This window comes from Tubulanus polymorphus, chromosome 4 (genome assembly GCF_964204645.1).
Source record: "Tubulanus polymorphus chromosome 4, tnTubPoly1.2, whole genome shotgun sequence".
NCBI classification, from domain to species: Eukaryota; Metazoa; Nemertea; class Palaeonemertea; order Tubulaniformes; family Tubulanidae; genus Tubulanus; species Tubulanus polymorphus.
This window is the reverse complement of record NC_134028.1, coordinates 25,493,131-25,518,473: the sequence shown is the minus strand read 5'-3', so window position 1 is coordinate 25,518,473 and position 25,343 is coordinate 25,493,131. Positions and strand designations below refer to the sequence as shown.

The 25,343-nt window shown below is 38.8% G+C and overlaps 4 protein-coding genes across 5 annotated transcripts; all 4 read left to right on the top strand.

Moving 5' to 3' along the window:
* The first annotated feature begins 293 nt into the window (after window positions 1-293).
* LOC141903923 (ER lumen protein-retaining receptor 2) lies at window positions 294-5,487 on the top strand. The gene is made up of 4 exons (XM_074792306.1): window positions 294-426; window positions 2,369-2,628; window positions 3,081-3,333; window positions 3,591-5,487. The coding sequence occupies exons 1-4, from the start codon at window positions 336-338 to the stop codon at window positions 3,623-3,625; spliced, it is 639 nt and encodes a 212-aa protein (XP_074648407.1). The 5' UTR covers window positions 294-335; the 3' UTR covers window positions 3,626-5,487.
* Window positions 5,488-5,925: 438 nt separating this feature from the next.
* Window positions 5,926-14,681, top strand: LOC141903727 (uncharacterized). Of its 2 annotated transcripts, none has more exons than XM_074791985.1 (5): window positions 5,926-6,228; window positions 6,821-8,075; window positions 10,002-10,062; window positions 10,580-10,623; window positions 12,433-14,681. In XM_074791985.1, exons 1-5 carry the CDS (start codon window positions 6,095-6,097, stop codon window positions 13,984-13,986), a joined length of 3,048 nt encoding a protein of 1,015 aa, XP_074648086.1. In that variant the 5' UTR covers window positions 5,926-6,094; the 3' UTR covers window positions 13,987-14,681. The 2 variants fall into 2 exon arrangements, with proteins under 2 accessions (XP_074648086.1, XP_074648087.1); XM_074791986.1 differs by having other exon boundaries at window positions 6,128-6,228; window positions 6,825-8,075.
* Window positions 14,682-16,548: 1,867 nt separating this feature from the next.
* Window positions 16,549-19,818, top strand: LOC141904503 (hairy/enhancer-of-split related with YRPW motif protein 1-like). The gene is made up of 4 exons (XM_074793093.1): window positions 16,549-16,676; window positions 17,195-17,296; window positions 19,051-19,147; window positions 19,241-19,818. Exons 1-4 carry the CDS (start codon window positions 16,626-16,628, stop codon window positions 19,816-19,818), a joined length of 828 nt encoding a protein of 275 aa, XP_074649194.1. The 5' UTR covers window positions 16,549-16,625.
* Window positions 19,819-21,899: 2,081 nt separating this feature from the next.
* Window positions 21,900-25,213, top strand: LOC141903114 (alcohol dehydrogenase class-3-like). Its single transcript, XM_074791083.1, has 8 exons — window positions 21,900-21,986; window positions 22,272-22,515; window positions 22,975-23,062; window positions 23,186-23,318; window positions 23,705-23,921; window positions 24,147-24,277; window positions 24,705-24,979; window positions 25,075-25,213. Exons 1-8 carry the CDS (start codon window positions 21,966-21,968, stop codon window positions 25,097-25,099), a joined length of 1,134 nt encoding a protein of 377 aa, XP_074647184.1. The 5' UTR covers window positions 21,900-21,965; the 3' UTR covers window positions 25,100-25,213.
* The last annotated feature ends 130 nt before the right edge of the window (window positions 25,214-25,343 follow it).

Below are 25,343 nucleotides of genomic sequence, written 5' to 3'. Positions count from 1 at the left end.
TAACTCTATGAAGCTGGCCCTCTGGATGCGATGGTGCGTCGTATGCTTCCATCATCATAACCTTGAACTTAATGGCGTCTATTTTACAAGCAAAATTTAAGTTTTGCGCTCATTTTTCGGAAAAAGTGCGGATCGTGTCGGATTCGAACCTTCCAAAGTGTTGAGGTACCTAACCCTGAGCCATCTGAAATAGTCAATCAACACGATTCCATTTGACAACCGGTGCCACGTGCGTTTGTTTACTTCCGCCTATACCCATTGAATTGTGGGTGGCCACGTAGACTGGCCGCCATATTGGAACGTGGAATAGTATTGCTGTCAGAACTCGCGTCAAAATGAACATTTTTCGGCTCGTTGGCGATCTTTCTCATCTTCTCGCTATTGTAATATTGTTGATCAAAATATGGAAGACCCGTTCGTGCGCAGGTAGGAAACTGTTACTTCAAATACCGCAGAAATTACTGAAAATCACTAAATAATGAAGCCGGTCGGCCAACTCAATCAAAATAAAATAGTTTATTGCTTGTTTCGTGTGTATATGTTTATTGTTTTCGGGGTGAACTGTGCTATTACTGTCCTGACCGCATAGTGATATGATAGGAAGGTTTTTGAACTATCATATTTGTGATTAAAGCTGCTAATTTTCTGAGCTGAGTGACTCCGGAGGACTTGTGTAGTAACTAGTAACTGCACCAATACCACTGGCAGCGGGCATATTTTGTTCAAATCAAAAGACGATAAGAATTAGTGAAGTGGGAGACCAGTGCAGGGTCACGTTTGTGAGCTAAAACCTTTAAAAGTAGCTTATACACAATATTTGGGTTGAGCTTTTAAAGCTTACTCTCGAAGTCTCAAATAAACCAAGATTACTATAATCTTGCTTTTAATTAAGTATTGAAGTCAGTCATATTAGTTATGCCCTTATTTTCTCTGAATTCTTGTTGTTCTATGTCTGTGTGATCATCATCTCTTTCCTGCACCAATGTGTCGAGTTTGCGTTATTTGTGCCAAACCAAGACTGAGAGTAACGCAGTAATTTATTCAAAAGCTGATTGTGCAAACCTGAAGTTGGAACGCATGGGTTTGAACCTGTCAGGGTGAAACACCCTTTATCCATCAAGACACCAGGACTGGAAAATTTGTCCTGTCGTTCAGACCGACAAACCGAAAAATTTATGTTGGGCTAGGCCTTTAAGCTAGTCTTAGTTGTAGTTCTAAAGCTCTTCTTTACTCAATTTATGACTATAGCTGAGTTTCATAGATTTGGAAGCAAAAAATGTATCAGAATTTAATAGGCCCTACAAGGGTTTGTCATTACTTTATATCAGTGTTCTACACGCTCTCGAATTTGAAAGGGGCTGCATTCAGAGAAAGGTTGCCCTGATGAGAATATACTTGTCCCGTGCAATCGGACAAGTGCTTAGATCGGACCCTGAAGTCTATGAAATTGGACCCACATTTACGATTTACCCGGAGGGGGGGAACTTTGATACTAGTCTTTGAAATCGGGCCCGGTTCATTTAGTATCGAATTGCGTATTCACTCCTCTATAATATTAGATTTTTATGCCCAGTATTCTATTGATTATGAATGAGAGTGTATGTATCTGATCACAGGTACCGGTAGTTGACTATAGATAGATGGTTAGTTAGTGTTAGCAGCTGGTATTCATTTAGAGCCACGTACATACTTCCACGTGTGACACATGCTCCGGTTTTTGTCAGGTTCCTCAAGATGTTACAACCGTCTATTTATCAATTAAAACGGCGAGTCTAAATACAATATTTTATTAGTCGTGTCCCTCATAATGCGATATTTATTGAATATGATAATTCAGTCTATTGACAGTACCAGCATCTCTACCGAGTGTCGTCCTATTGATTGACCTACATGTGTTACAGACGCTGCTACTTAATGTACTCTTCGTATAATTGATATCATTGATTCAATCATTATGAAGAAATTAATCTGAATGTTTATTTTTTCCAATCCACGGATGTCATATTCCAAAAACGGTCTGAAATCTTATATCATATATTCATACAGAAACAAAACAGCCTCAAATCCGATGTCTTGACTGCGTAACTGAGTTCTTTGTTTACCTGTAATTCAAAAGATGTCAAATTCAGTTAATTCCATTATCAGCGGATTAATGATGACATTACTTTTAAAGTCGGTCCTCGATATTTTGAAGTCCTAATTTGTTCTTCTGATTCAGTAAACTGAACGTTAAGTCGTCATTTCGATAGGGGGTATTAAAGTCGTCTTCATAATGATCATCCGTCTCCCAGCCATAACAACTTTAAAAGCGAGTTCAAGTCTATTTTGTTTTGGTAATTTATTGATCGATTTGCTCGAATTATTTCAGGTATCTCCGGAAAGTCGCAGATCATGTTCGCGATGGTTTTCCTGACGCGATATTTGGATCTGATCACTAGTTTTGTGTCGGTTTACAATACGTCCATGAAATGCGTGTTCATCGCCTGTTCGCTGGCCACCGTGTTTATGATCTATTCCAAGTTCAAGGCGACGTACGACAGCAATCACGATACCTTCCGCGTAGAATTCCTCGTTGTTCCAGTCGCCGGTTTAGCTCTGCTGGTGAACCATGATTTCAGTCCACTTGAGGTAAAGCTAATGATGCAACCAGCTATTCGGCAGGGTCCCTACGACTCCTTGTGTTTCCTCCTTAAAAACTCCTTCAAAGCAGAAAATGCTTTTACATGTGTTTGAAACTCCTTTCGATCTAAGCAGAATTAAAGATGTTTGTGTAGTTTGTAGTTGTACAGACTATCTCTAAATCGGACTTGGTTCGGGCTCATGTGTCAAAAGAAAGTTTGATTTTGTGATTCATTGTGAATTGATTCATTTATTTACAGGTCTGTAATGGGCTCGAGGGTAGTATTAGAGGGACAATACAAAATTTACAGATTTAAATTATGTACAAAATTATGATCATGCAGGACTTCGGCAAAATATTTTGTTCCTTATGCACACTTTCGCCACCTGGTGGATCGGCAATTGCCACATTCAATTGCAAATTGGATTGTATTAATCGTGATGTTTACGCTGTGTTTCAGATTCTGTGGACGTTTTCGATCTATCTGGAATCGGTGGCTATTTTACCGCAGTTGTTTATGGTCAGTAAAACCGGCGAAGCTGAAACGATCACCAGTCACTACCTGTTCGCGCTCGGCTCCTATCGAGCCCTCTACATTTTGAACTGGGTTTATCGATATTATTTCGAGGGATTCTTCGACCTGATAGCGATCGTAGCCGGCTGCGTTCAGACGATTCTCTACTGCGATTTCTTCTATTTGTATATAACTAAAGGTAAATATACTACAATCATCCGTAACGAGTTATCAGTGAGTTCATTTTTACTGACCAGAGTTTTGACTACATTTGCATGGTTGTGTCCCTTGATGCAAATTACGCAGATTTTTTGTGAAAATTACTGCAATTTGAGATATCAGGTAGTCTAGACTGGATAATACTGAACTAAGACTATTATCAGCCCCCCCCCCCGCCACTACAGTGTAGTTGTAATTGGAAGCTATAATATTTGTTGTTTTTTTTTTTCGTTTCAGTTCTGAAAGGCAAGAAGCTAAGTTTACCAGCATAAACTTTTGTAGCGAATATATATATATATATGAAAATTGATAAATGCAGGTTTTAAAACAAATGACCGAGAAAAAAGCCTAGTCATGCTTCAAATAGCGATAAGCGAAACAAAGTAGCTACCAGCGCAGGAATGATTACAGGATGAGGTACCACGTACTTAAACAACTACACGGGCAAAAGATGACAAGATTTAACGAAATGAATCTCGTCAATTCGTCAGACAAGAATCATAGCAACTGCTGCTGTATTTTTAGCATGACTAGTTATAGTTTATAAGCAGTGTCTGAAAAGTTCGACTACTACTGAACTTTATAATTTATATTTCCGAATCTAGATCATTCTTATCATTACATTCGTTCGTCATGTATATAAAATACATTTTGACCATTAGTAGAATATTTTTTTTTTTGTTTTCGTTGCATGCGACTTGTAGACAAACGTTGTACGTTACTGACTTATAACAAAAAACGTTTCAAAAATGATATTGATCTGTAACGAGAGATCAAAACCACATGTAGAATTAAATGATGAGAGAATAGATCCGCAGTTTCGGATAGTTTTGTCGATGCTGATTGTCGTTACCTGAACTGTGGCTACGCTTTTGTTATGGTCAAAATTGATTTTCTTTTTTCATGGGTGAAAAGTTTTACATTTTCTCTTAAAACGCATTCTAACTTCAAAAAGAAAAAGATTGGTCCATAAAAGATTATAATTATTATTATTTGATAGTTATTGTATTTTTGATGAAATTCAACATGGCGTTTAACTATTGAATTACCGAGAAATTTCATGAATTACTGTGCAATTTATATGTAATATTTGGAAGTTCAAAACTGTCATCAGAGGTTTGAGTATCGGAAGCTGGAGGATCGAAATAGCCATGTTTAACACTAGACAATACTGACATCTACACTGCAGAATTTAGAACAACCTGGTTTGATAATGATATTAATAATGAGAATTTCTTACGTAGCACATTCCTACAAATTGTGATCACTGCCCTTTACATCAGTATGAAATAAACTTGCACTGGTAAAATAGTAATTAAAACATTTGGAGAATAAATGTTGGTTTCTTCAGCTATTTGTAGAAACGGTTGGAAGCTTTGAAACCAAATCCAGTAGTGTAGACATTATGCGTTGTCAAGTGTAGACTGGCTGCTGAAATAGTGTCATTTTTCACACTGATGTTTTGTGTTTTCTGTCTGTATGTACTAATTTTGTACAGGAAAATGTGTACATAGCATATATTTGTTAAATATACAGCACCGCTGACAGGCTGCGTGTCGCCTGTCACCAACAGCACGGCTGACAGGCTGCGTGTCGCTTGTCACCACCAGCACGGTTGACAGGCTGCGTGTCGCCTGTCACCAACAGCACGGCTGACAGGCTGCGTGTTGCCTGGGAAGACTTTGTAAGCTTTGAGTATGTGTGTGAATGTTTTACGGGGTGTAGGAAATCTTTCTTTGTGACTATGATATATACCATCATAAATGTGTTGAATTCGTTTATAACTTGGAACAATCTCACTGGACGATGTTCTATTAATTGGCTCTTTAAATCAGGTAATTGAAAATCGCATTCTATCTTGCCCGATATCAAACGAACTATTCGATTGTAAGCTTAAGATTAAACATTAAATGTGTATCATAGAAATTGTTAACATTAGTTTAAAGGGGTATGTTTTATTTGTTTCTGAAAAGTTAGTAGATTCTCTTTTCTCCTGATAAAGTGTCTTCCTCTTTTTGAATTTTCTTTTCTCTATCAGCAGCACCTCAATGATGTATTGTATAGAGCGCTCTCTTTCATTCTGTTCTAACCGTTATTCATGTCTCGTGGAACTTGTGAATGCAAAAATATATTAAAGATTTATTATATATGTTTCGTGTTGTGTGTTCAATTTCTTCTGTTGTTTTTTTTTTGTGAGGATTTAATGGAATATATCAAGAGAGGTGCTGATGTGGAATCAAACTGACGAAATATAAATGCGTCCTCGCTCGCCATGGCCTGGTAGCCTCCATTCGAAAGTACGTCATCGCGATGCCGGTCAGTGGGAATACGCGCTTAGAGACTGGTGCTGCAATCATTCGACATGGATCTATCGGATCATGACCGTCATGTGCTGCCTTAGTAACTGTTGGCGGTGAATGTGCGAACTAATTCATTACTCGCATGCCACAGAATATTTACTATAGACTGGTTACCGGTCTGAATGGGATAAGCAACCAGTCTAACATGACTCATTGGATTATTGGGAAATCCGGAAAGGAATTCCGGGGAGGAATGCTATTGCGTCAAAAACCTTTTTTAGTCTTTACTCTTATTGGACGTAAACTAGATAAGCTAGAATAATCGTCGTTTGTTGACTCAGAAGATATGAAGCGTGAAGTAAAAGCGTAGAGATTTTTCAGAATGAATATAATTTCGGATAATTCAATAAGGAAGGGTCTAAAGGAAATTCTGCCAAAACGATGGCTCAGAAATTGTCGTTACATCGCGATGAAGGCAAATCCGAACGAGAATGGAAAGTAAAAAATCGCCGTTCAAAACGCAATAATTCTTCAATAAATGAGCGCAAGACAAAGAAACCAACTTCATTATTACGGTAAGATATAATCGTATATTGTGAGTTATTCGTATTGAGCTGTCATTTTATCTTATTTAAGAATTTATGCCGGCATAAAGGTGTGGTCTGTTTTTAATCCAATCACAATCAATCGATCGTACGTGTCGTAGGTGTATATTCACTCCTAAGCCCAGCTGATTACAAATGCTTACAACCAACGATTTGGCAACTAACGTTAACAAAATCCATCAGATTTTGTTCTGATTCTTTTAAACCAAATCAAAAACCTATGAATAAATTTTGAAATGGAAAATCTCATTCTTCACCGTCACTGAGTATAGGCTAAATAAGGTTTTCCCTAAAAAATATAGCTAAAGTCTATCTATTTTTATCTGGGATCAATATTTTTGATCAAGCTTTTGAACACATCTCAATTTGGTCTCAATATGACCAGTGAAACTGCAGTGCAGAATAAACCATTGTTTTTATGTCCATTTTACACTGTATTGAAGGATTGCTAAAAGTCTTCTTTTTCTCATATTGAAAATGATCGGATGAAAATAAGCAGACTTAAATATTTATATTCATATTTCAATGGGACATGAATGAATGTGTATGATTTTTGTTTCAGAAAGTTGATGGTTAAACGGTACAAGGCCGATATGAATACATCAGTTCAGGACGTTTATATCGGGAAATTAAACGCGCGTAGTTTAGTGAAGAAAGACGCTAACGGACGCCCGATCGACCGCAATATCGTTAAAACATTGAACTGTCAAAACAACAAATTGAACTCCTGTCTTCACGAATTCAAAACTTTCAAACAACTGCGAGAACTAATTCTCGAAAGTAACAATCTCTCCGATGATGACATTAAGACTCTGGTCGTGCCGGAAACGTTAAAAGTTCTCGATCTATCGACGAATAATTTAGTCAGTTTACCGATGAATAGGAATCACGGATTGCGCAATATCGAGAAGTTATTGTTGAAAGGAAATAAGATCGACGCCGAGGATGTCATCGATAATCTCCACGGTTTTAAAAAACTGAAACATCTCGAAATCAGTTTCGCGAAAATCGATCACATCCCGCTGCACATTCGCCGATTACAGAGTTTACAGTTTCTCGATATCACCGGAAATGATTTACCGGAGAACGAGTTCCCGCAGTTTATTTGCTCGTTGAAGAATCTGAAAACGCTGCGTATGGACTACTACGGCGAGGCGATGGAATTCAAAGAGAATGTCCTCGAAGAGTTCCTGCAGGAGCGCGTACGCGAATTCTGCAATCTGCAACCGAACGAAAACCACGAGATCGTGTGGAGTTACAGTCGCGGCGCGGCGCTGCAGTTCATGAAAGACGGGCATAATTTGGAAAAGAAAAAACAATGGCCGGATAAAAAGGTTTTGAAGCTGTGGTGCAATTCGGCGATGCTCGGCGATCTGAAACCCGAGGATCGAAACACGATGAATTTCTATCTGAAAGTTTTGAAAGGTTTACGCGACGCGACGCTGCTGTCGTTGTGTACGAATAACTTTTCTCACATGCCGAACATCGGTCAGTTCGAGAATTTACAAGAACTCGGACTCTGTCGGAATAACTTCAAAGAAATTCCGAGTCAAGTTCGCGCGCTCCCGAACCTCACTCATCTCTACATCACCGAGAATTTCATCGATCGAGTCGTATTTAATGAGGACGATTTCGCGAGTTTAAAATTCCTCGATTTGTTGGATAATCCGATCTGTTACTCGTACGAAGCAGCTCTGGCATGTAAGGAAAGTCGCGTGAAGTTGGCGCTCGGAGAGAAGTGTCAAGTGAAAGGTTTAGACGCCGTAATCGAAAATGGATGTGATTTGAACATCGGAAACGACACAGAAGAAAATCTGGTAAGAATTTACCGTCTTCAATTGGCCGATTGCTGGCGTGGTTCCAAGAGGAGGGTGTAGGGGGCTAAAAATGTCAAGTTGCCAGGAAAGTGAAAAATGTTTAACTGATACCTAAGCTCATAAACTTGTGCTCCGTATTTCCAAAAATGAGTTAATGTTTTCCAATGAGTTTTCTTTCTGATTCCTTTTAATTGTATGATATTATATTATTATCTGCTCGAACTGGTGCTTTTATACTTGAAAATAACTACATGGCCCCTAATATCCCGGAAACCTATACAACAAACAGGTGTATAGCTATACTTGTGGCCTCCACCGGACATCTTCAGTAGGTGAAGGACCCAGTCTCGACGGGGCATCCAAGTTCCCGAGATCCCACGTGGTTGGTCTCAATGGTCTACTGGAGATCAAATATCAAATTCATACATTACAAAATGCTTCTACTAAATTCATGTGTAATTAATCAAAAAGTTCTGTGTTAGAATACAATTAATGGTTTCCGCAGGTTTTTCTCTGATTATTGTTGCTGTGAATTCTATCATATCTAAGTCAATCTAACGTGGTCTATCAATGTATGACGTCAATTAAACTCAAAGGTCGTTAATACATACAGCCTATAATCATTACTGCTGTACTTCAGACCTCGTTGTTAGGATATTCATCATTTAGAAGTCTTTCCATTTATTTCAGTAAGTTGGCGGTGGGGAATTTGCCCAATCCTCTTTAACTAGGATAGATGTTGTTTTGTTGCAGAGGCGGATCCTGGACTAAACATGAGGGGGTGGATTGCAAGGTTAATGTTAATCAGCTGTGTAGCTGCTAAATTGTTTTTGGACCGGACGGGGGCCTAGAAAATAGAAGCCTCCGGATGCATTTTCCTGCTTTTAACCGATGAAATTTAAGAATGATTTGGAATAGTCGAGTTAAAAGGAAAACAATTTTTTCAGAGGGATTCGAGACATCCAGGAATCCCCCTGGATCTGCCCCTGGTTAGAGACTACTTTTCTTCGGCATAGGGCCCTAGCTCTACTAGCAGTCTGTCTTATCTACGAGCAATTATCTAAACAATTGCTCGTAGGTCTTATAGAATGTATTGTAGTATTGGAAGGGTTGATAGGTGAATACCTACCATATAGATATCACTCTGCACCGTGATATTTTAGTATTTTAAAAGCGATGTTATCTTTATCATTTTTGCTCAGATGGAAGTATTTCTTGTATACGTTTCGCATCACAGTTCACGGAAATAAGAAAAAATCTTCGTTGTTCGTTGTTAACTTCTGCGTAACTAATCATCGATTTTCTTCGTAATTCTGTTTAATACACTCGATTTTTGTTCATTTACGCAAACGAGGAATTGATTGAAAATATCACATGATGTGCAAGAAATGAGAAGTCATTATCATAAATAGTACATTTACGCGAGCGAGCGTGTTAATAAATAATTTTAATGAGGGTTGTTTTACGTAGGTTTATTGGAGTCGCTGTGACCCTGTTAGTGTTTGTGATACAGGATGCTTTATGAATGTCTGATAATGTTGTACGTCGTACAATAGATTTGCTGACATATATTCCTATACTGAACGGATATAAACCGGTGTCGTGTTTTTACTGGTTTTATGTTGACAAAGAGAAGTATTTTGAGCTATATATATGAGTGTTTCGACTTGTTCGTGAAGTAGGAAAGTTCTGCGCAAATCCAGACTAGATATTTTGGGACATCATTCGGTTATAACTAGATATTTTGGTACACGACAGGACATCCTTCAGTTAAAACAAAAATCAATAGGTACGCGTAGTATAAGTTCAAAGGAAGATTGTAACGGAATGAAACTTCTAGAACTTTGAGCTAGTAGCCGCTTGATTTCATGTTGTAACATTCAAAAAGTTCATGAGATTAAAGCTTCATTGTGTTTTATTTTACAGGATGAAAATGGCAATAATAATGAGGATGATGGTGATGATGATTTGATAGATGAATTAAGTGGTAAGTGATCAGAATTAGAAACAGGCTGTCTATGATTGGCATTGAGTTTTCGTTTAAATATTCTCGTTCGACCTACTAAATATTGTTAAGATCTAGATCAAGGTTGGAAATAATTCAGCTTCTATTGGAATAAATGGGAGGGAACAACAATATGAGCGTTTCACCACCGTTTCAACATGTTACACTATCCAACCATTATTGAATAGCCTTTTTATAAATCACGGGAAAAACCCATTGACAATCCAAGGTGTATTGACAATCCTTCGTAATTCTCACATGGGAAATTCCCAAACAACATGCTGTGACTAACCGCAGGGTCCGATCTGGCATTCTTGGAAAAACCACCAGCAGTAGAGCAGTGTTGACTTGTAGTGCGCGGTGTGGTGAATAGTTCATATTATTGATACTATAGCTATGCAAACAATCCTTCATTCGTGGTGATATCTGTGCGTAGTAGTGTCGAAGTTCCGTGGTTAAATATTATTCATTGACGCTTGGAAATTATTCATATTTTCAGGAGAAAACGCGCACTCATCGGACACAATGAAACCTATGATTAAGGTATGTAAAACTCGTAAGTGCTGAGTGTCATGGTGGACTATATAAACCCACTGTAAACCCACAGAGTCGTTGGAGAGAGTTATTATTATGAATGACGCATCTGTTACACATTGACGTGTCTGATGTAGTTGTCTGATGTAGTTATTTGTTTAATATGTTTATTTTTTGCCAATCTCCCATTGCAATATGTTTTGAATTACGGCACGAGTTCAAGGACTCGGAATGTTATTGCAGCCATCGTGAACCATAGTATAATCATATCTATCTAGAATATTTCGTTTATCTATATATCAGACGGTTCATTTAGCGTTTTCCTGTTCTACTATTTGAACTATAAAGATCAGTGTCATGTCTGATTATCTGCATTTATAAATTTGATATATTATATATTGAGTCAACAGTGATAAGTTATAGATTACTTTAAAACCTTAACAGCCTACAGGAATTGGTTATTAGAGAGGCTTTGGCATTCCAGTGGTGACTCCAGAGCCTTCCCCCTTTTCTGACCAAGTGCCTTTTTGAAAATCCACTTTAGGCTGCATATATTTTGTAACAAGAAAATGAACTAATATTGACCCCTCACAATCAGGTTAAACCCACACTACTGGCACTTTGCGTTGTTGGGTTTTTATGAAGAGATTTTTACTCTGGAACTTTCGACGAGGAATTAATTAAGCGACAGGGTAACCGCAGACCGCGTATGCTGCTCTACTGTAATGACCTATAACTATCTCTATTTACTTTCATCGAAATCAGAATTGATTCGTCGTAGAAAATGATGTGATTCAACGTTCATGTGATATCGACGGCAGCTCGAAAAAATAAAAGCGATTCGCTCTCGATATGCAGATCTCCCAGGGGCGCGTTCTCTTGCGATTAATACACTTAATACCAGTCGATACTTGGAATTAGAAATAAAATGTTTCTATTGTAAACACGAACAGTTAATTAAATGAATATAATGCACGTAATACATATAAATGCCTTCCGCTAAGAGCTCTGAAAATAACTTCAAGTCGTAGAAGGACATTTTTATTAAATTCCATTAGAAACAACAACAGAAGTTCTTCCATTATTCCCCCACCTGTTTCTGTCTACTGTTTAAGGGTTTTTTCATGCCTGCTGCTTAATCTATCTTATTATCAATAGCAAATTTCTAGAAAGTAGTTATTCTTGAAAGTGTTGAAGAACGCAGCTTCTAGGTCTAGCATTATCTGAATATTAGAATGAAAGCCTTTTTTAGAACTGATATTTAGTCCACAATAATCAGTCGTCCTGTCTGGTATCACCTAGTGGTAGATAATATCCCATTGACTCTTGTTTTTTTTTTTTGTTATAAATAAAAGGAAATGTTCATAGTTCATAGTCCAGATAGTAATTGCTGCATTGACTGATAAACTTTGAAGCAAATGCTACAGCTAAATGAAGAGTAATGTTGTGTGTGAGTCAATGTGCACTATGTCATCAATATAAGCGTTTAAAAATAACAATTGTGAATTTAGGCGTTTATTTTGTGATTAAGTGTACTTCTTCATAACTCTTATTTCTTTTTAGATAGATTTTAACAATTGATTTTTTGAGACCATACATACTACATCATCGATATATCAGTGTTAGACTGGTTGCCGGCTAATTCAATTCTTCAATTATCGATATATTCAAATCCAAAATAACTTCATTGATCCTTTATATTATCACATGATTGATATTGTATTATGTATTGTCGACGATATTACGCAATATTTGTGATATTTTTGAAGGCGTTGATAAACTTTCAAGTAAATTTTCTATATTTCTGTCTCGTTTCAGGATATAAAGGGTGTTCCTGTAGCTGTAATCCGGTCGGCGAAATTATGCGAGATCAACAAAGATACTCGTCGTTCGTTAAAGATGAGATTGGATCGTACTACCGGTGCCGGCACGGCTGCTAACTGGGAAGATTGGGCCGAAGGGTTAGGAATACCGGCCGATTATATCAGCTATATTCGCGATTTCCTCGTCAAGAAACAGGACTCAAGTCCGACTGATTCCGTGATCGAATGGGCGTTAGATCAAGACGCCGATTTTACCGTCGGTCAGGCGTACGACGCGCTCGTCAAATGTAAGGCCGCGGCGAAACAGTTACTGGATGGCGTGGCGACGGTGCTCGCCGCGAAAAATAGATCTGAAATACAGCGTTTCCAAAATGAGCAGCAATATCATCAAAATGCTATGGTGCATGAGTACGGGACGTCGCAGTACCCCGGTGCGGGGATGTATCCTCTTCAATACGGATACCCTCCGTACGTTAATCCCGCAGATAGAGGCACGTTCCCGCCTGGTCCACCTCCGGCGAGAATGCCTTATGAAAACTTTCCGTATAGCTACCAGCCACAGATTCCCCCCGGTGGCCAATACCAGTTCTACCCGGTAAATTACGGCCCTCAGCCGGTTCAACCACCTCCCCCTCCGTATTCAGCCGGAACAGCAGAAGAGAGTTTGCCTCCGAAGAAAGAATGTCTAACATCGGCTCATAAAGATATTCCAAATATTGCGTCGTTGAATCTATCAGTCAGAACGGGGAGCACATCGAGTTTACAAGGTTTAGAGAGATGTGAAGAGCGGCCGTCTTTAACTAACTACTGCGCTCAACCAACACCTTTACCAACACAAGGTCATCTAGCTAGTCAACCAGCTAGTGTCCAAAGATATACCGGACCGCCTGCCCCGGGCGGTTACGGGCCACAACAAGTCGCTAGTAATCAATACGCTAGTCATCATGGTTACAGCGTAGACCAGCAGACGGCTTATAAACAATACGATATGAACACCAGTGTACGACGCGTCAGTGAACCGGCTCAACAACAACATCATCAGTTCCATCCTCAAGTCGCCCGGGCTCAAACATTCCATTCCATTAACCCTGAACAACCAGGCTCATACCATTCACAACCCACAGGTAACTACCACCAGCCGCCGACTGGGTACCAACCCCAACCGCCAAACACCGGTTACCAAACGCGAACGGGTGCCGCCTATCAACATCCTCATCAAACTGTGGTCGAACAGCGAGGAATTGAGTGCAGCGATGAAGAACCGTCGGTCAGAACCAAACAAGATCGTAGTTTATCTCTACCGTCAGAACTCGGGTATCCGTCGATGAGGAGTCCTGAAGAATCGTTGGAACCGGGATTCGGACCGTCTGAACAAGCGGAGCCAGCAACGCAAGCGCCATCTACAACAACTACTAGTACAACATCATCCGGTCACCGTAGCTCGGTTCCAGAATCGGGCGATGAGAGTCCGTTATCTATGTCGGATATAACGTTACTTAGAAAAGTTTCACAATCCGGAACAGATCAGGTGGATAAATGCGTCGACTGACGTTGTAAATTTAAGGGAAGAGACTTATTTCCTAGATCTGATCCGTTGTGAGAAACAATGGGCATTTTGAGTGAAAATTTCAATTTTAAAAGAGCCGTATATGTTTATTCTATGTCTAAATATTTTATGTTGAATATTAATCGAATAGAAATGTTTAATCATGCGTTTGTTTCATTAATGATATTGAATTGGTTGTATGAAAATGTTTTATTTGTTATTAGTGCTCGCTATGTATGAGACGTGAATTAAGCCTTGTTGTTGAACATTCAAAGCGCTTACTAAAGATGCTTTAATGCGTGTACACGTTATTATTGAATGTGAATTGATAATGAAGTATCAAAAGGCTGTTGAAGATCGAGTTTCATCTATGCGTTGATTCGATTTTTTAAATCTGCTGAAAGTCTGTGTTGATTGTTAATGAACACTTTCTATGCACTGTCTTCATGTCTTGGATTATTTAATGTGAATTTTAATATGGCGACATCGTTGTACATGTATAAAATGATGTATATTTCCGCTAGATGGCTTCCGGGTGAAAACATTTTTGCATGCTTTATCATCTGCCATAATATGTAACCCTCGTATTTAAAATGATTGTCATCTTCGTTAAGATTATGTGTAATTTTTGAAATGAAAATATTGATCGAAAAAAGTTGAAAAAATCATGTTCTCATCGTGAAAATACAAAACTCATTTCTCATGCAAAAATCTCGAGTTTTAGTCTTCGAAAATTCTGACGGTCGATTGTAGTTACATCATATGGTTGAAAATGATTTTCCGGCCTTTGCTAACTTCTCTTGGGAAGTGACTCCAACGCTAGACTGAACGCCCTATAATGATACTTACAGATAACTGACGCCTCTGCTTGATGTCCTCCTGATGTAAAGGTTGTTCCGCGACTATTACGTATGCTTACGGAACACTTCATGCATATTAAGAATGACAACACCCACTTGGCACAAGAGGAATATATACGGCCAAAGATAGTTTGGCAAAACTTTGGATCATGCCCCTCCCCATCCTTTACCAGATGGTGCCGCTCTGTCAGGACCATTGAGATAAATTTGAAAAAAAAAATTAAACGCGCCTGTCATCACCTACGCTACAAAAGGTTACAATCGTATCTATTTACTATACTGTCCAAATTTCCACGTGCTTTATCAACCTGTTTAAAACTAGTTTTAATACCATGAACCTTCCCCTCTTCAACCCCTGATGGTGATCGATTTGATTAGACATTTGCTGAATGGCACAAACGATTAGATAATTGTACACAACGATTCCGCCAGAATGGATTAATGATGTTCCATTCAATTTCGGAAGGTGGACCGCCGGTGGATTTAGAACCAAGCGTTTAATTTAGCTCCAAGTTTTTCCTTCAGGATTTGATTCAACTGTAACTCAAACCTCACGGGCATATAGAACCTGGTCTGGGAGACATTCACAATAAATCTAAATTTCTTATTTAATCACAGTCTCACTGATTCACGCACAATGCACTCCAGCCACGGACACCGGGAAGATGGCCATAAGCAACGATTGTCTCATGCATATTTGGGTCATAGGATCTAATTATCTAATGCGATCAAATCAATGATGATAAGAGAGGAAGAGCTGGATGATGTGATGACGCGCCATGCGGTGTGCGCAGTGTGCGTTACCATGCGTGTTGCAGACGATAGCACGTGTCTGCTACAACGTCATGCATTTCCTTCTCAAAATCAATTATATTTTATTCTGAAATATCACAAAACCCGGTTGCCGAGTTCTGAGTTCTGAGCGCTGTATCTCGTGTATTATGAATGATGTTGGCTTACGTCCAGGCCGCTGGAGACAGAAATACTAGTTGATATAAAACAAAGGGGTCGCCTGATGCAACTTTGCCAACGAGCTGACGTCGGCACCTGATACTTGGGGGGGGGGGGGGGAGTTAAGCTGAGTCTCGTTAGGGCAGTCGTGTAGAACATAATTAAGTTTGTGTAGCGAGGTTTAGAAAAATTCCACAAAAAGAAACGCAAGTATAGTTGATAAGATCTCACGTGTTATTTTTTCGCTGTCCATTCAAATGCGATATATAATTATACGTCAAAGTAATTTAGGAAGCACGTTCTATGTTTGTCACGTGTTCAGAAGCCAGAAGAGACCGATTTCAATCACTGAGAAGAAACTCAGAGAACCTTCTCAATAATGAACTAAGATGCGCGTGAGGAGAAAATTTTTCAAGAGAATGAGAAAATTCTATCGGAAAATGTAAAAAAATAATTTGCGGCAACGCGTCTTATTACGAGCGACGCTTCGTAAATGGACCACCTTTAACGACACACGTGACACTAAGAGCTGTTAGTTTCATCGCACGTGACGGCGCCCAATCGCTCACGTGACTAAGATGGCATCATATGCGCAGACGAACGGCCGTCGTTCGAACACGCGCCACATATCCAAATGTCACTCGACGTGTTCTCTTTGTCCAAACACTGATCCCTCCCATCTCAAACATTCGATCAATATATAAATCACTTCAGTCGAGAGATCTTTCCACATTTTAATTTCTGACGATAGTTGAGTTAAGACCGCAAAGCGGATTTCTCTCGTCTTCTGATCTACGGCCGTAACCGCGAAGGATCTTATAAACCTTATATATGGATGAAGTTTTCCAAAACATGGCATCTTCAAGGAAAAAAGACAAAATGGTAAGTGCACTAAACTGTTTAATTTAAATCATTTATATATTTAAGCGAATTTGAACACAGCACTTTAAGTGTTATTTCTTAAATGTTACTCGGTATTCGGTACAATTCTAAATCCTTGTAGTTTTTTTCACCTATTTAAGTTTTTAAGTGTGACGAGTTTATACATTGTAATCCTGGTTTCACAATCAGATTGAAGTCGTTGAGAATACGATGTTCGCCGCAAACAACTAATTATAATTCAAATTTATCAAACAGGGCCCAGTTTCACAAAGAAAGTTAAACTCAAATTTTTGGTGTAATTGCCATTAGTTACTTCATGTTTTCAATGAGGACAACAATTCAAACTTAACCGTTTTGAGCTTAAACTTGTTCGTGAAACTGGACCCTGGGCAACTTCCGTAGAGAATACCTTCACGCGCGCAACTTAGTTGTCGATGTCAGGAAGTTTACATCGATATTCCGACAATATATTTCTATCAACGAACGTTTGAATTTTCATATCTTGTTGTTTTTTTTAGGAACAAACGTCACATAAATTGATTGAAAAACGTCGGCGAGATCGCATAAACAATTGTTTAGCGGAATTAAGTCAATCTGTACCCGCAGCATTCGCAAAACAGGTAAGCATTCTTCATTGATTTTATCATACGGCACAACTATCTTTTATATGCTTTAAGTAGATTCTTATGGATTCGGAATCCATCGTACTAATAAGTAAAATCCCACTGATGATTAAACTATTCCTCAGACAGTAGTTTCGGAATTTTGACTAAACCCCCATCATCAGCTAGAAACCGAAATTGATACCTAACTCTAGATACTGAGAATTATATCAATCAGTCTACTGTCAATCCATCGTACATTGCCTCTGCGCACAAACCATGTTTGAATTAGTTGGCTCCCCAGTTTGATTGGGACCACAGGCAACCGCGGTGCAACTTCACGACCCACGCCTTGAAACAATACACGACGCGCGTTCCCCGGGTGGCTACCTAACGTGTTTAAAAACGCAGCTCCTGTGTCTGATGACGTTGATCAGATTACAGCGCCAGCGTAACCGCCGTTACGGTCACGTGCTGATACGTCTGCCAGTCACGTGACCGGCAATCACTAGGCGGAAACAAGTGTACCGGTGTTCGTCGCTGAAGCACGTTTCAAAGTCTCTTTGAAATCTATCTCTTTGTATAGAGTAGCCATTGTTTTTTATCCATTATTAAAGTTGCTTCAGAGAATAAGTGGGTCCGAATGTTATCCGCCCAATGAGGTTTTTTTCTCTCATTGGTGAGATAACGTACGAACGATTTATGAGAGGTTGATACCAATACTTGACAACACGAACTCCGAAGATTTTACAATAAGAATAATGCCATCAACATGTCTTAGCCCAAACACAAAACATTACATATTTGTTTCTTGTGTTGAGATCCGGGAAAACTTGAGCGAAAATCCGCTATAAAAATCTAAACAACTGCTATTGTTTTAGTCCTGAGGTTGAGTGGTAGTATTCCACCCGAAACGTAAGGAAAAGTAACAATAGAAGATCTTTTAGATTTATATTGTGGGTTTCCTCTCAATGACATCTCAGATATTTGTAAATCGTATGGTTCTGTATAATGTTTCAATACGTATTTGCATTTTCATGAAGACATCCATGTCAATCTGTGTATCTAACCGTCTAGATTCACCTACGTATTTACCATACACAGCTTGTCGAAACTTTGCTTTAGGGGCTGAGATTTACAGTAAAGATTATAAGGCAGCATCTTCCATTGTCACTTCACCGGCTGTTGTATCTTCAACAAACAATTCATGCGCAACAATCATCGCGGTTTGTTGTATCGTATATACACGACGCAACATGTGGCGTGAGACGCCATTCAAAGTCAATCATTTAAGCAGACACGGCTTTTGTGGACGTGTTAAATCAAATCAGACTTTTTACACGCTATTTTGGGCCCGCATCCGCGAAAGGCGTTCGCTTTAACGACGACTTATATCATAGAACAGCTCGGGGTGTTATTGAATGTACGTCTGTCATGAAAAGCCTAGTATCGCCACAGCTTGCTTTCTCTATTGTCTTTAGTCGATTGTTTCTGAAAGAAATATCGTGACGAAACATAATTATGTCCTAACCGAACACGTGCCTCACTCTTCATCCAAATTGCCACGATAAATATTTCTTAAAACGTAATGCTATACATACATGATCCAGGGTGCTGGGTTCTCCTTGGAAGTGCGCTTAAAGTCGTGTCACTGACGATTTGAAAAGAAAAATACTGACGATTTCTAAAGAATTTGTCGTGCCTACTAAATCGAATCTATTTAAATAGGTTCTCAATTTTCAAGCTGAAATGTACGTAATTTTTATTTCTAGTCTTCGGGAAAATTGGAAAAAGCAGAAATTCTGGAAATGACTGTTGAATATTTGAGGGCGATTCAAAATACAGAAATCGGTTGTCGCTTTGAAAACGGTAAGATTTATAGTTGATGAATGAAAAGTATTCGAAACACGTAAAGAAAAGATTTCTTATTCTAATAAAATGTTGGTTATTTCTTCGATATAGGAGAATGGTTTGCGGCTGATATCTGGGCAGATTTTATGCATCATTACCAATGTGGATATAGCGATTGTATGCGAGAAATATTGCGTTACATGACTGACGTCGAAGGAGTTGTCGCAGACGATTCCAGATCGGTGCGCATCTTGACCTATTTACAAACTAGATTCAAACCTGATAGCTCAGTGTCGAGCGGTGCAGCATTCCGGGATACAGTGGCCAGAACTACGGCATCGGAACGGTCGGGATTCGTTTTACGCCATTCTCGCAATGTCCAAAGACCGGGACCCTATAATTTAGTACATTCTCGTGCGCCAGGTAGCAGCACACAAACCGACCCTAAGGACGTTATTAAACCATCTCCGCAGATGCCAACACCTGTTCTACACGGAGCAAGACTTTCTAATAATTCTGGAATTTTGGCTCTATCAGCCGCTCCATTCCGACCGTACTTATTAACATCATCTGCCCCATCCTCACTGCCACCTACCCCGCTTCAGGTGGGCTTAACGTCGTCGAGCTTCGGAACAGTTTTGTCAGGGTTAACTGCATCATCGCACCATGTAACCACAAGTAGTAAATGAATAAACTGTAGTTTTGGGCCCAGTTGTGTATAGTTTCAAGATCTTAATTCGTTAAAATTGGCCTGTATGGTACTTGGTCCCTGGATAGTATAAACACCATTCTAGATAAATATAGTTCAGTCTTCACTATAGATTCGTAGTCGAAAAGCAGCGGTAAGCTCAGTTTCTAGAGGGGTTGTAAGGGTTCAATCTCAGACATGAAAGGGTAGGGATGAGTTAATGGCTAGTCATAGTGTAAATATTCCATGATGATGTAATTTATAGATTCTGGTGTATGAATTTAAGTGTAAATAAACTAATAGATAACAAGAATTTAACTGTTGCATTTATGATTCTTATTCTTTTTCTTTGCTACTCGAGCATATCTATACCATCTCATCGAGAACTGTTGTCGGAGTATCAAAGGAAATGTCAAATCACAGGAGTCGTTTATATTGCATTTCATTCCGAAATTCCGAGGATCGCGTTTTTACGGGAGGAAATGTAATACTGCTTCAAAATAATTATTGAATGGATACTTTAGTTATATTTGGGGAGGGCATGTCTGGACAAACTAACTTACTCCAAAGTCCTTAAAATTATCTAGAAAACAATGATACGCGCAACACCTTAATAATGTTACCAAAGACTTAAGATCGCACTGAAGATCCGAACATGGATTTACACAAGCCACTAGACCAACGACTTGCCAGGTGTTTTTTCTATTCGTTTTGATTTGGTGTCCCTTATAAACCCATCACTACTCCTGCCGGCAGCGAAACAGGGCTTGATTTTGAAATCGGAAATCGAAGTATTTTAGATATAGATGCGTGATCGGCGGTCAAATTTACAGAATTGTTTGAATTGACCTACACACATAGCGCGCGGTATGTGACCAGTCGGGTATTGGGATTGTGTGTCCAATGCGCTTCTACACCCTAATGCCGAATTTTCAGATACAGGTTTTGCTTTCCAGAACAGATGGGAGTATAATATTGTCATGAAACTCAATTAAAATATTTTTGTACAGCATCTTTCAAACGGATATTCAAACAGCATCATCCAAACATATCAACAAAGCACGTACCATTATGATTCATATATACTGACTCAGTTAATGTTTTGCAGAATAGAAGGCACTTTTGGCGCTTACAGAAGAAGTTCCTATCAGTGATTGAACCTCCCTGGATGCGCGAGAATATACGTGAAACCTGATATCTGAATGGTTTGACGTGATTTTACCCGATTAACACTTGATTATAGGCAATAAGTTGAATCTGTCATTCGCACGCGTTTAGTCTGTTTTGGTGAGGTTGCATCCTATTAATATCTCACAAAGAATTCATCAATAAGTTGATTATGAAACGGATCAGTTCCGCTGTCTGTTGACGAGCTAAGGTGACACGTGATGTTGACAGTCGATATCAGAGACTCCAATAACACAAGTACTGGTGTCAAACACAAATCGATTTGCAGCTGAAGTGGTGGATTAATCGCAAGCGCGTACTGAGAAATACAATCAGCACCCGAATCCCAACATTATAAGTTAATTAATACGATTTGAAAATTCCGGCCCGATCTTCTGGTCCAAATTAACCATTGATGACTCTGTCCAAAATCTCTGAATGAGAAATAAAGTCCGAAGTGTTTCCTGGCCCGCTAGTAGTTAAGATTCAACGTTTCGGCCTATTGAGATCACAATCGCAGTAGTTTTGCTTCCAAATTCTAGCTAGGACTCAAAAGCACAGTACCGTAGAACGTTAGACATTAATAAAACAAGAAATCAGGAAAAAAAACTCTGATCCGTATTCAACCCGTCTCGATCCCCGGGTTCCGAGTGTGCCGGGCGGCTTTTTTGTTGGAACTGATGCCGAGACTCGAGAATAGAGATTTAATGGTGGTAACTGGCGGCTATGATTTGCCATTTACCCGGGTCGCGTCTTGGATAAAACTGGCTGGTGATTTGAATCGACCACACTCATTATGCCACGCCGCGTTCATTGACCGCCGGGAACTCATACTATCGTACAATAAATAGCTATTTGAATTGAAATTATGGTACCTACCATATTAAATTCAATTCAAAGCTCGGACGCTGGAAACCGAGGTTCTCCACGTTCTCGCTTCAGTCGCCATCTATCGGTCAGTTGTCACTTTTATACCGCAAGATGTCTGACACAGTTGGAAAGGTAAAAAGACTCCAAATAAATATTGATAAATCGGCTTGAAATCACTTTGTCATCGTGTGAAATCTATTTAGAAAGATAAAGTGTAAATTATTGTAGCTGTTTGAAGTTCTTCGGGTAATGTAATTTAATGTAGAATGCCATATTGGATACGCCGCAAACTCCCCAACCCAAGCAAGAGAAGGAGGACGTTTGTTTGAATGTCATTGTGTCATTGTCAACTAATCGTCCATAGCTGATTATATGATATGAGGCTCATATGTTTTATAACCGGTATTCTATTTTCAGCCCATTCAATGCAAAGCTGCCGTGGCCTGGGCGGCGAAGGAGCCCCTGGTAATTGAGACAGTCGAGGTCGCTCCGCCGAAAAAGGGCGAAGTACGAATAAAGATTCTGGCGACCGGTGTCTGTCACACCGATGCTTATACGTTAGGAGGCTCTGATCCAGAGGGACTGTTTCCTGTCATCCTCGGACATGAAGGAGGTGGAATAGTTGAAAGTATTGGAGAAGGTGTCACCTCTGTGAAACCAGGTCAGACTGAATTATTTCTTATCTCCGGTTTAGACCAGTCAGACTGAAATCCTTCTTATCTTCAGTGCAGTTCAATCCAGTATTCATAGGTCTTATCCAAATTTGTACAAATTGTAGCTTGTGAAATGAAGTATTCTATGATAAATAATAATCATTATCAAAATTATCTACAAAATGTTTTATAGAGCATTGATTTGATCACAGGGGCTTGTAGTTGTAGTTTTGGGTTTAGAACTGTAGCTTAGATTGTCCAGTATCCCAGGTTCTATCCGGGATACTGGATGATCTAAGCTACAGTTCTGCCCCAAGCTTCAGCTAGCCCCTGTAGATTGGATAGTAATTTGTCCGCTTCATATATTTGAATGTAAATAAATTAGCTAAATGTTATTGACATGTTGTGAAAGCTCACAATTACATTTTATCCTTACCACGTTTTTGATATAAATTCTTGTTTTATAGGAGATCATGTTGTTCCATTGTATATTCCCCAATGTTACGAATGCAAGTTTTGTAAAAGCCCGAAAACAAATCTTTGCTCATCAATCAGGTAAGCTTCCTTTAACTATCAAAATCAATTCTGATGATATTCCCAGTAGTATTTTCAATACTGGTCTTTGACATTAACCTATTATTCTAATAGCTTGACCTGAATCTTTTTTTAAATTGATAGGTCGACTCAAGGGAAGGGGGTTATGCCGGATGGAACATCTAGATTTACTTGCAAGGGCAAAACTTTGTTCCACTTCATGGGTACGAGTACTTTCAGCGAATATACAGTTGTAGCTGAAATATCTGTAGCGAAGGTGAATACAATTTAACATTTAAGTTGAGTTAACTGTTTCATTGATTTCGGCTGGGATTGATGTGAAAATTTGGGATAAGTGGATGATCGATTATCGCTAAAGAATGTGAAAATTTCTGGAATAATCGCAAAGATTTGTGAAAAAATTCAAGAAAGTGTTAGTGAAAATATAATATTGATTGCCTTTTTATGCAAAATACCTCGGAGCTCGAATGTTGATAAATTCTATGAACAATTTTGAATGTTTTAGAAATTTTGAATACCTGAGCATGAAAAAAAATTGTGAAAGATCTTGAAAAGTAACGTTAAAAAATGTAATGGAAGCATTACTTTTTTTTCACATAATTTTTCCTATTTTCCAGAGTTACGTAAAATGTATATTTTTAGGTAGCTGAAGATGCACCTTTGGACAAAGTTTGCCTGTTGGGCTGTGGTATTTCTACCGGATACGGCGCTGCATTAAAAACTGCCAAGGTCGAGAAGGATTCTATTTGTGCTATTTGGGGCCTAGGAGCTGTCGGTCTTGCGGTTGCGATGGGTTGTCAAGCTGCTGGTGCTAAACGAATAATTGGAATTGATATAAACACTGATAAATTTGAATTAGGTAAAATAGAACTACAGTCGAGTCTGCTTTATTTGTATCACTTGCGCGACCTGTGAATGAATGAGTGGAATACAAAATTCATGAATGCTACATTTTAAAGCAAAGCTGCTTACCTGGCAATTGTAGAAAAATTCATATAGACAGTTCTTGAAAATCGGCATCATTGAGCATGTAAACTTTTTTTAGCAATTTTTATAGCAATCCGAGACATATTCTTTATTTCAGGAAAGAAGTTTGGTTGCAATGAATTCATCAATCCCAAGGATCACGACAAACCGATTCAACAAGTTTTGGTGGAAATGACAGACGGTGGTTGTGACTATACATTTGAATGTATCGGTAATATTCATACAATGGTAAGGGATCGTCCATTCTGCCGCCTGGAGCCTGCAACCTCTTCAGACATGTGACGCTCATTGACATTCTTACATGCATGATTATCCACACTTCACATGTGTTCACATGGATTTTAAAATGAACATCAATTGAACTACAAACTCCGGACATTAGATATTAGATAGCACACTTTGAAAAACTGATCATCCACACTTTTCATGTGTTCATAACTTATAATTATTATCATTATTAAAACTTCACCTGAGACAATTTTAATCGAAAATGAACTTCCAACACCACATATTAGATAGTTTATCAGCCCACTTTCAAAAACTGATCGTCCACGCTACACTTGTGTTCAGTATTCTAACAGGAAGATTTTGATTGAAAATGGACTACAAACAGAAGGCATTTAATACTGATGATTTGTCATATTCTTTTCCGCAGAGAGCTGCTCTGGAAAGTTGTCACAAAGGTTGGGGCGAATCAGTGATAATTGGAGTGGCAGCTGCTGGTCAAGAGATATCAACTCGTCCATTCCAATTAGTGACCGGTCGAGTCTGGAGAGGAAGCGCTTTCGGTGGTTGGAAGAGTCGAGAAAGTGTCCCAAAATTGGTCGATGAATACATGAGCGGAAAGCTGAAGGTTAACGAGTTTATTACTCATGATTTACCTCTGGATAAAATCAACGAAGGTTTCACACTGATGCACGAAGGAAAAAGGTAAAAATTCGACATTCACGCACTGATTTACTTTATGAAAATATATATATATATATGTATATATGAAAACTTGGGCATCTTTTCTATCTTTTTAGCATTCGATCAATTGTCCATTTCTAACGACTAAGGAATCGTGATGGTATTGATGCTCTAGAAACTATCTACAACCAATCAATTATTTATCGAAAAGTAGACAATGTCGAGTGATGAAATAAATTGATTTATTTCCATCAATTGTTTGTTGTTTCCTAATTTATCGGTGATCAGTACTTAAGACGTTCGACCATGGATGATTTTAGTCAATGAGGCATTTTTATTAATTACTTGTTACTAGATTGAAAATCAATTAGGACGTAACACAAAA

Coding starts and splice junctions, on each gene's coding strand:
- LOC141903923 (XM_074792306.1), top strand. CDS start 336: ATGAACATTTTTCGGCTCGTTGGCGATCTTTCTCATCTTCTCGCTATT. Junction 427..2,368: donor GAAGACCCGTTCGTGCGCAG/GTAGGAAACTGT, acceptor GAATTATTTCAG/GTATCTCCGGAAAGTCGCAG. Junction 2,629..3,080: donor ATGATTTCAGTCCACTTGAG/GTAAAGCTAATG, acceptor GCTGTGTTTCAG/ATTCTGTGGACGTTTTCGAT.
- LOC141903727 (XM_074791985.1), top strand. CDS start 6,095: ATGGCTCAGAAATTGTCGTTACATCGCGATGAAGGCAAATCCGAACGA. Junction 8,076..10,001: donor ACGACACAGAAGAAAATCTG/GTAAGAATTTAC, acceptor TTTATTTTACAG/GATGAAAATGGCAATAATAA. Junction 10,624..12,432: donor CAATGAAACCTATGATTAAG/GTATGTAAAACT, acceptor GTCTCGTTTCAG/GATATAAAGGGTGTTCCTGT.
- LOC141904503 (XM_074793093.1), top strand. CDS start 16,626: ATGGATGAAGTTTTCCAAAACATGGCATCTTCAAGGAAAAAAGACAAA. Junction 16,677..17,194: donor CAAGGAAAAAAGACAAAATG/GTAAGTGCACTA, acceptor TGTTTTTTTTAG/GAACAAACGTCACATAAATT. Junction 17,297..19,050: donor CCGCAGCATTCGCAAAACAG/GTAAGCATTCTT, acceptor TTTTATTTCTAG/TCTTCGGGAAAATTGGAAAA.
- LOC141903114 (XM_074791083.1), top strand. CDS start 21,966: ATGTCTGACACAGTTGGAAAG. Junction 22,516..22,974: donor TGTCACCTCTGTGAAACCAG/GTCAGACTGAAT, acceptor CTTGTTTTATAG/GAGATCATGTTGTTCCATTG. Junction 23,063..23,185: donor AATCTTTGCTCATCAATCAG/GTAAGCTTCCTT, acceptor TTAAATTGATAG/GTCGACTCAAGGGAAGGGGG.